The sequence below is a fragment of the Miscanthus floridulus genome, chromosome 11 (genome assembly GCF_019320115.1).
Source record: "Miscanthus floridulus cultivar M001 chromosome 11, ASM1932011v1, whole genome shotgun sequence".
Classification (NCBI taxonomy): Eukaryota; Viridiplantae; Streptophyta; class Magnoliopsida; order Poales; family Poaceae; genus Miscanthus; species Miscanthus floridulus.
The window spans coordinates 82076973-82086887 of NC_089590.1; the positions used below are offsets into that span (position 1 = coordinate 82076973).

General features: G+C 44.5%; 2 protein-coding genes and 1 pseudogene across 2 annotated transcripts; 2 read left to right on the forward strand and 1 right to left on the reverse strand.

The window, feature by feature from the left end:
• Nucleotides 1-2084: 2084 nt before the first annotated feature.
• LOC136492303 (uncharacterized) lies at nucleotides 2085-4648 on the reverse strand (annotated as a pseudogene).
• Nucleotides 4649-4781: 133 nt separating this feature from the next.
• Nucleotides 4782-6472, forward strand: LOC136492304 (uncharacterized). The gene is made up of 2 exons (XM_066488366.1): nucleotides 4782-4813; nucleotides 4891-6472. Exons 1-2 carry the CDS (start codon nucleotides 4782-4784, stop codon nucleotides 6470-6472), a joined length of 1614 nt encoding a protein of 537 aa, XP_066344463.1.
• A 181-nt stretch (nucleotides 6473-6653) lies between these two features.
• LOC136492305 (uncharacterized) lies at nucleotides 6654-9825 on the forward strand. The gene is made up of 9 exons (XM_066488367.1): nucleotides 6654-6759; nucleotides 6848-7098; nucleotides 7482-7574; nucleotides 7643-7741; nucleotides 7820-8188; nucleotides 8443-8790; nucleotides 8884-9117; nucleotides 9200-9239; nucleotides 9809-9825. Exons 1-9 carry the CDS (start codon nucleotides 6654-6656, stop codon nucleotides 9823-9825), a joined length of 1557 nt encoding a protein of 518 aa, XP_066344464.1.
• Nucleotides 9826-9915: the final 90 nt, after the last annotated feature.

Consider the following 9915-nt stretch of genomic DNA (forward strand, 5'->3'; position numbering starts at 1 on the left):
TTACCACCGCATATGCATATGATATCACGACATCTCGCCAAGTTTCATGATTTTCGGGATTCGTTTGAATTTTATAGAATTAAATAACCACTCGCACGCAAGTTCGCGATGTTGCCCCATGAGCACGTTGATCAAAATTTGGAGACAGTTCCTAGATTTAGCATAAAGTGACACTAACAAACAAGAATAACATTTTTGGAATGGATCAAAACTATTATTCGATGCACCTGCAGTTCAAACCTACATTTTTTGGAAAATTGCAAGAAAACGAAATAAAGTGAAGAAATATAGCAAACAGCAATGAAATTGTGCCAAATTTGAACATGTTGTTCATGGTACAAATACAAATCTAAGAAAAAAAGTTGGTGGTAAAAAACAAAAAAAAAATATTTTGCCGAGTGCCAAGGTTTGGCACTCGGCAAAGTGAATATTTTGCCGAGTGCTAGCCCTAGGCACTCGGCAAAGCCAATATTTTGCCGAGTGCCAAACAGAAGGCACTCGGCAAAGAGGACGGCGTTGGATACCGTTATCCCCGGGCGCCTCTTTGCTGAGTGCCCAACTTTGCCGAGTGCCCAACTTTGCCGAGTGTCTGGCACTGGGCAAAGTTTGGATTTGCCAAGTGCCTTATTTTGCCGAGTGCCAGACACTCGGCAAAGCCCTATTTGCCAAGTGCCAAGTTTCGCCGAGTGCGGCACTCGGCAAATGTGGCCTTTGCCGAGTGCCCGATATTTGGCACTCGGCAAAGATTTGAGCACTGGGCAAAGTCCCGGTTTCCTGTAGTGATTGCACTAGAATGCAGTGACGGAGTTGTTTCTGCAATCAAGTGGCCTTGAGTGGATTGACAAAATTGTAGATAAACACGGTTCTAATTTCAGCTGCGGTCTGACCAGAATATAATAACCGGGACTCCGGGAGCCAGAACGCAGTTTTGCGTTTCCTAGCAAGAAAACGTAAACTGCAACTACAGTTTGTATATATATAACCTTAATTGTGTACACCTAAAACCACATCTTACTTGTTGACAGGTTTGTGAATTGGAATACTATTGAGACTCTTGAGAGTCACTATATTTTTTGCAACCAAAAGAGCTAATTTAGATTATAAACTAATGATGAATGGACTAACCTTGGTAGGGTTTGGAAAGAGAGTTCTCAAAGTCGTGTACTTCACATTAGCTGCTCCCGCCTCTCTCTCTCTCGGCTGCAAAGTTACCTTTGCCCTTGCCCTTCCCAAACCCATCCTTCTTTCTTCTGGATTCCAGTACGTTATCAAACCGTGTGAGTCTGTCATCTATCTCCTGAAAAAGATCTACACTGCCAACGCCACTCTTTCATCCTCGCTGTGGAACAGATTATAATTATGTGGCAGAGAATGGCAGATATTCTTTATCAGATGAGGCTGAGTAGGGTATAATTGCACAGATGAATCATCAGTGGACAGCAGCCCATTGCCTGGAATTGTTGCTGCTCCTGCAAATAGTTATTGCACATAATTTGCTACTAAAATAAAATTCTTTCAAACAAATGCAGGTGAGGTCTAACTTTGTTGGCCTCGTCACATAGAACACATGGTGTAGATAGAATTGAAAATGAATACACCGTTAAGAAGTTATAGAAGTTTAAAGCAAATCCTTGTTTTTTAAGATGACGTCAGCGGTGACTTCAGTGGACACAGGCAGCCATGCGCGTACAAGGGGAGTGAGCGTATGAGTCTAGTCCAAAAAGGAAAACTTTCCAAAAAAGGAAAGTTGTGGAATTTTTTTGTCAAAAATGAAAAGTTACATGACAGGGATTTGAATTCAGTGCACGCCCGAGATTGGAATTGAGCTACCGGGTCCCTCCACCTGTACCGCCACGCGCGCCGTCGCGCCTGACTGCGCTAGGACGAGCGGCATCCAGTGGATCGGACCGAGCGACCGCTGCTGCTGGACATCATGACCGAAGGCCACGACGTTAGCGCCGACTAACGCATTGGCGCCCTCGCCAAGGTTGCTGTGCCAAGAAGCCATGCAGATCGTCGACTACACACGGAGCAGCACGTCGACTACACACGTACGTCACTACACCGGACGCCGCTCGGAGGGATCATGAGAAAAGCACGGCATGATAACTGGCGCGCGTAGGTACGTTGAATGATCGATGGTGTGCGGTCTGTGCCAGCGCCAGGACGTGCTCCACGTGGGCGTCGTCTTCGCGTCGGGCCTGCTCCGCCATCCGCTTCCTGCAGCTCCACTGGGAGCAGCTCGCCGACGACATCGAGGCCGGGTCGCTAACCCCGTACGTGGCCGACCCGTCCGTCCCCGACGCCGTCGTGGGCATCCTCCGCCCGGACCCGGAGCTGGCGCGCTTCGTCCGCGCCGAGTGCTCCCGCGGCCACTGGGCGGGCATCGTCACCCGCGCCATCCCCATCCTGGAGTACTACAGCGGCAGGCTGCCCATGGCCTGCACCATGTACGCGTCCTCCGATTGCTACTTCGGGCTGAATCTCCGGCCCTTGTGCCACCCGTCGGAGGTGTGCTACACCATCATGCCCAACATGGGCTACTTCGAGTTCCTCCCCGTGGACGAGGCGAGCGGCGTGGCGTCGTGCGACGCGGCGCAGCTGGTGGACCTGACACGTACGCGGGGCTGTACCAGTACCGCGTCAGGGACATCCTCCGGGTGGCCGGCTTCCACAACGCGGCGCCACAGTTCCGGTTCGCGCGCCGCAAGAACGTGTTGCTCTCCATCGAGTCCGACGAGGCAGAGCTGCAGCGCGTGGACCGCGCGTCGGCATTGCTCCGCGCGCGCTGCGGCGGCGCGGCGGTGGTGGAGTACACGACGCGTGTACGCGGAGCATCCCAGGCCACTGCGTCATCTACTGGGAGCTGCTGGCCACCAAGGCCAAGGGAGCGCAGGTGGCCGTGGGCGGCTGCTGCCTGGAGATGGAGGAGACGCTCAACTCGGTGTACCGGCAGAGCCGTGTGGCGGACGGCTCCATCGGACCGCTGGAGATCCGGCCATCCGGGTGGTGCGGTCTGGCACGTTCGAGGAGCTCATGGACTACACCATCTCCCGCGGCGCGTCCATCGCTACAAGGAAGAGTAAGCTTGTGAAAGAAAAATAAATATAAGAGGTTTTTACAAATATAAACATAAAACACAGTGGTAAGAACCTCTGGTGAATCGCTTCAAAAGTTTAGGGTCTAAAAAATGCAGTTCCAAAGTTCAGAGGTCTAAGTAACACCCCATGACAAGTTTAAAGATTTCTCACGCATTTAACTTAAATTTTAAATCCTCGAAAGAAGGGGCTCTTACCGGGAACGCCAAATGGATATTGAACCAATAAAAAATAGAAAAATAGATAATAAGAGTATTTATTAACGAGAGTAGTTTGTGTCATTTGACCTTCCGACTGATCAATATCAGTTAATTAATTATAATAAATAATAAGAGCATCTGTTAGCATATAAACATAAAATGGTTTATAGAAAATATTCAAATAATTTCAATTTATTAGGTAATCTAAGATTGAGCATGATTTTATCTAAAACTAGTTTGATAATTTTCTAAGCTAAAACAATCTTTTATAATTTTTCATAGACTAGATTTTAGAATTTTTAATTGTATAAATTTTCTAAAAAATATTTGATAATTTTTCAAAAATATATTTATAGTCTAGTTTAGAACCTAAACTATTAGAGTATTAGTGACACTACACCACAACCCAAAATTAGCGTCGGTTGGGGGACGTTAAAAGTTTCGATTTAACGTCGGAAGGTCGGACGTTAAAGATCGGTAACAGACGGTGTGTCGTTATATCTCGTTTTTTACCACAGCCTATCCGACGTTAATTCTATTTAACTTTAACGTCGGATGGTCCGACGTTATATATTACTTTTAGCGACCCACCGTCCGTTGCAACGAATTGGCTGCCCTAGCGCGGAGTATATTGGCCCAATTCCCGCCCAAATTTATGTGACCCACATTGTCAGAAAAAAATTGGAGCCCGCCAATCCAGCCCGCCAACAGCCCATCCCCTACTAGCGCTCATCACCCTCGCCTCAAAAAAAAACAAATCCCCAATCCCTCCGCTACCCCATCCCGCGCCAATCCGCCCGCCCGCCGCCGCCAGGGCCCAGGCGCCCACCGCCCGCCGCGCCCGCCGCCCGCCGAGCAGGAACGCCACGCACCACACGGACAGAAGCGCCGCGGGCTTGCTGCTTTGCGAAACAGAAGTGTCGCGCCGCTGCCGGCGCGAGCTGCGTCCCTCAGCCCTCCGCCACCGCCGGCCGCCTGCCTGGCCTCTGCCGCCGCCGCCGGCCTCCTGCCGGGCCTCTGCCGGCCGACTGCAGCCCTCCGGTCGGCCTCCCTCACCTCGGCTCCTCCATCCCGTCGGCGTCCACAGCTCAGGCCGGTGACCTCAGCGCAGTTCTTCCCGTCGGCGACCCCCAACGACGCCGTGTCCAGGTGAGCACAGTCGGTGACCTCAGCTCGCCCCTTCCTCGGCCCCAGTCCCTTCCCGGACAGCGCCCCAACCCCCTCCTGGTTCCTCCTCTTCTCGTGGAAAGTGCCCCCACCCCCTCCTGGTTCCTCCTCTCCCCATGTGTCCCACAACACTGCCAGATCTGCCGTGTTGATCTGTTGCTTAGCTGCTAATTCTTCATTCATTCCCAGTCTGCCGTGTTGATCTGTTGCTTATATATATATCTCTTGTTTTGCCTAGATCGATCCATGATCTATTCTTGTGTTTATATTTTTAGAGTTTGTTTGGTCAGCTTCTGGTTCCCCCTAGTAAAGGTTGATGGATAAATCTTGGATTGATGATGATGCTAGGTAAATACAGTAACTTAATAGATATTGAAAGGGGTATACATAGGCTGAGTGGCTTTTTAACATAAACTTTCATGTAGGCATGGCAAGGCATATTTGCAGGGGGTGAACCGTTTCTTAGCTTTTGCATTTAGTAATGCAGCTGTTGGTAGCAAGATACTTTGTCCTTGTAGAAAGTGTTCCAACTCTTTCTGGTATGAGGCTAGTGAAGTCCGTGAACACTTAATATGTGATGGGTTTCTAAAAGGATACAGAACATGGAATTTACATGGAGAACCCACCCCGTCTGTGAATCATGAGAACTGTGACATTGATGTTGATGGTGTTGAGGTTATGGATGATCCTGATGAAGATGATGATATCTCTGGTTTGCTTAGGGACTTAGCAGGTGGCTTAGATGATAGAGGTGATTTTGAGGAAAATAGTCCTGATCTAGATCCTTGTGAGGGGCTAGTTGCTATTCAAAAGCTGGTTGAAGAGAATAGCAAGGATCTGTTCCCTACTTGCAAGAAATATACCCAACTCCGATTTCTTATTAGATTACTACACATCAAACTCCTTGGAGGATGGTCTGATAAATCTTTTAACCTGCTACTAGAACTATTCAATGATGCATTCCCAGATGGTTCAGCCGTAGCAAAAACCTTTCATGAAGCTAAGAAATTGGTGAAATCCATAGGAATTGGGTATACTAGTATTCATGCTTGTGAAAATGATTGCATTCTCTATTGGAAGGAGAACATAGATTTGAATTCATGTCCAAAGTGTAAGGTTTCACGGTGGAAATCAACAAGGAAGAGTCTAGACGGGAAACATGTATATAATGTTCCCAAGAAGGTTCTCCGCTACTTTTCAATAAAGAAGTGTCTCCAAAGGTTATTTCTGTCCTCTAAAACAGCAAGCCTGACGAGGTGGCATGATGAAGGCCGGAAAAAAGATGGTCTCCTAAGGCATCCTGCAGATTCCCCTCTATGGGAGGACTTCGATGAAAAGCATCCAACCTTCGCTGCGGATAGCCGCAATATCCGTCTTGCATTTGCCACCGATGGCTTCAATCCATTTAGAACCATGAATAATAGCTATAGCATTTGGCCTGGCATTTGTATTCCCTACAATTTCCCACCTTCAATGTGCATGAAGCAATCAAATTTCATCTTGTCTTTTCTCATTCCTGGGAAAGATTCTCCTTGTGGTAATTTTGATCTCTTTTGTCAGCCAATTGTCAACGACTTGTTAGATATGTTTGAAAATGGTGTTAGAACTTATGATGCTTCCATAGGTGAGTACTTCCAGCTACGGGCAGCAGTATTGTGGACTATTACTGATTTCCCAGGTCTAGGATATGTGTCTGGATCTGTCACATCTGGTGAAGCAGCATGTCCTGATTGCCACTTCTTTACTGATTCAATTAGACTTGGTAGTGGTTCCAAGACATGCTATATGGGTCATCGAAGATTCTTGCATGAAAATCATCCATTTAGGTTTGACGCCGATAAATTTGGTGGTAAAACTGAGTTCAGACCTGCACCTAAACCACTTTCTGGAGAGGAAATTTTGGAGTGCACTAAAGACCTTAGTACTAGTTTTGGCAAGGATCCATCTGGGAAGAAACCAGCAAGAAAGAAACGCAAGGAAGGTGAACCATTATGGCGCAAGAGATGATGTGCAATGAACCTAGGAAAAGAGCAAAGGTCATCTCTTGTATAAATTGTTCTACTACAGTGACTTTGCTCATTTAATATTGCTGATATTGTTCTACTACTTCTTTTAGAGAACTCATAACACAAGTGTTCAAGCAACCAGGATTCATAATCTGCGGCCAAGGCCACAAACAAGATTTGCAATGAATGTGAATGGGCAAGGTGAAGAAGATGTAGCTGAAGAAGATATAGCTGAAGAAGATGATTGGGAATTTGAATCGATTGGAGATTTCTTATGTGATAATGAAGGTCTTGTATATCCTAGTAAATTTTCTCAAGTTATTTATAGTAGATTTTTGTTATGCCTGCTTCTAATTTCTCCATTTATTTATAGCAGATTTTCAGCGCAATACACAAGAGAAGAGGAATGGAAGAGGTATCAGTAGATTGGATGTAGTCTTTGCAAGGAAACCTGATATGCCTAAAATCAAAGTTATGGTCAATGAATATGGTCAGCCTGTTGGTGAGAATGCTAGGAGGTTTTCTGGTGCTGTTGGGGTACATGTGAGACAAAAAATATCAATTGCCTGTGCTGATTGGAGGCTTGTTGATGAGGACTTAAAGGATGCAGTATGGTTAGACATGAAGGTAGCTGCTCTAGTTTTATTTGTAGGCCTTCATTATTTTCTCACTTCATGATAAGTACTCATTTGCTACTTTCTCTTCACACTAGGAATACTTTGATATTGATGATAAAGCCTATGATTGGGTTTTGGATGCTGCTGGAAAGAAATGGAAGGATTTTAAAGCAAACCTGAAGAGACAGTTTTTTAAAGGTGAAATAACAGAGGAAAATTTAAGGACAAAACAAGGTAAAAGACTGAATGATGATGATTGGAACTTTCTCAAAAACCATTGGTCAACCCAAGAATTTGCAGTGAGTACTACTCCTAGTTTTGCTTGCTGGTTACAGCCATCTTTGTTGCTTGCTGCTTGCATTGATCTTTCTGATATAGCGATATCTATCATAGGCTCAAACTGAAATTGCCAAAGCCAACCGTGCAAAGCTGTCCATACATCATACAACTGGTAGCAAGAGCTTTGCTTGTAACAGGCATGAACTGGTATGTCAAATGATTTTTTTTCAATACGTAACGTGCTGCATTAAGTACTAAAAGTGAAACACTTGTAGGCTAATGAACTAGGGCGCACTCCTCGAAGGGACGAACTCTATATCAAAACACATACAAGAAAAAATGGAATTCCATCAAGGAATGCAGAACCAATTATTGTAAGTTTTTCATTGAACAAGTATCACTTTTTGAAATATTAGTTTTGGCATATTTACAATGATATCCTATTTGTGTAGAATAAACTTAAATCAGTTATTGAAGCCCAGCCTGAATTGACCGAAAAATCCATCCAAGAAGGTGATGCATTTGCTGCTGCTTGTGGAAAAAAGGAACCGAAAGGACGTGTTCGGGTTTTGGGCCTAGGACCAACTCCCCAAACTGTTGGTACACCAGGGGTCAAGGGTTACACTCCAACGAGGCTTCAAATGCAAGATCGAGAGTGTAAAAGGAAAGAAAGTCATATAGCAGCTCTAGAAAGTCACCAAACAGCTCTAGAACAACGCATAGCAGAATTAGAAGCTGAATTGGCGCATGAAAGGTTGGCACGTGAAAGGTCAAGTATGGAAAATGTCTCCCAAAATGGCTCTAACTCACGTCACCATGAGGTAAATTATTTGTACATTCTCTAATTTCAATTATCAATCCTTGATTCTATGGCTAGATAATTGGCTCATATTGGTATTAGCCTTGCTTCAGTCCTGATTTACATAGAAGATGCATTACTGCGAGATCATTAATATGTTACCAAGTCACTTGTCTCTAAGTACTGAGAATATATATGCATTACTCATAAATATTTGCACCCTAAGTTCATGTGTTGTTCCAGAATGTCTCTAACTTCCCACTTTTATGTTTATAGAGCCCAAGATCTGAGACAAATCAAGTTGTTGAATTTCATGAAGATGGTGCCTATGCAAATAACTCTAATGAGTATGAATACATGCTTGTGCATAGGACTAACTTAGCCCCACCAGTCCAGCAGCCCCACCGGTCCAGCAGCTCCCCAGTTGTGCAGCCCAACACATCTCCCGCAGCCTCATTTATGCAGCACCATCACTCTATCCCCATTCCTACAACCACAGTTGTTCAGCCCCCTCAGTCTAGCCCCATTCCTACAGACTCGGCTGTTCAGTCCCCTCAGTGTAGCCCTGACAGTGCAGGCCCATCAAGGAATGGTGATGCAAATCACATCTCACATGACGACCTTGTAATGTTCTCATCGCTTTTCAATTTTTTTTCTTCTAGTCCAATGGTGATTTTTTAATGTATACAATTCTCATAAATACATTGTTTGCTTCAGATCGGCAATGAAATTATACTCTATGCACTCCAGAGAGATGAACCTGTGGCCAAGGGAATAATTATTTCAGTTAATCCTGTCACCGTGCACGCAGGACAAGCTCTTGGAAAGAAGCACTGTCTAGTTGTTATCAGATGTGTGATGAAAAGGGATGCAAAGCTACCTCGCCCATATCCTGGTGTGGAAGAGATGGCTGATGCTAAGGACATGGCAATTGCTTGGCCATATAAAAGGGTAACAAACACAACTTGTCATTGTTTGTTTTTTTCATATGTAATGAGTGCCCAGATTTTCTAATCATTGATATTTCTAACAGCTCAAGGTCTGCAAGTCTAAGAAATCATCCCAGGGAACAGGTCTGTAAAGCTCTAATTTAGCCAACATTTTAAAATTTTAGGACTGTGTTAGTGTAATTCAGTAGTGAAGAACTTACATATTTTCTTAGATGTGAAAAATTTACTTGTGCACTATTCCCAAGTATATTGTGAGTGTGCTGATTTTAAAATGTTTAGAATATATTCATTGACGTGCCAAAATTTTAAACCCAACAAGAAAGTCAGAAGGACCATAGGCAACATATTCAGTTTATAGGTTCTGTAACTAACAAGAGATATGAAGTTAGTATTGATCCTAGTGATTAGTGTATTGTATACTTTATGTAGCCTTTTTTTAGCTTGTTCCATATTCTTTAAGCACTTTTAATTGAACTTGTTGCATTGCCTTCAGCTTGTCTTTCTAGTGATCTAGCAATCTTAACCTTTGCCCAAAATACATTTTAAGCTAGTCGCAAAGCTTGGCAAGTATGCTGATTGTGTTAATGGAAAACTGAGTAAAGTTATTAACTGATCCAGGATGACAAATCAAAGTATCTTATGAAGTTTTATGTTGTGCCTTTTTTTTTATGAATTTCAACTTTTATTTACAGGTGGTGGGAGGAAATAGCTGGAAGTGGACTGCAGCCAATGATTGGATCAAAGTGCTCATGACGACGTGTTTTGGACATTTTAGCTATAGATGATAACTTTTGTTTGG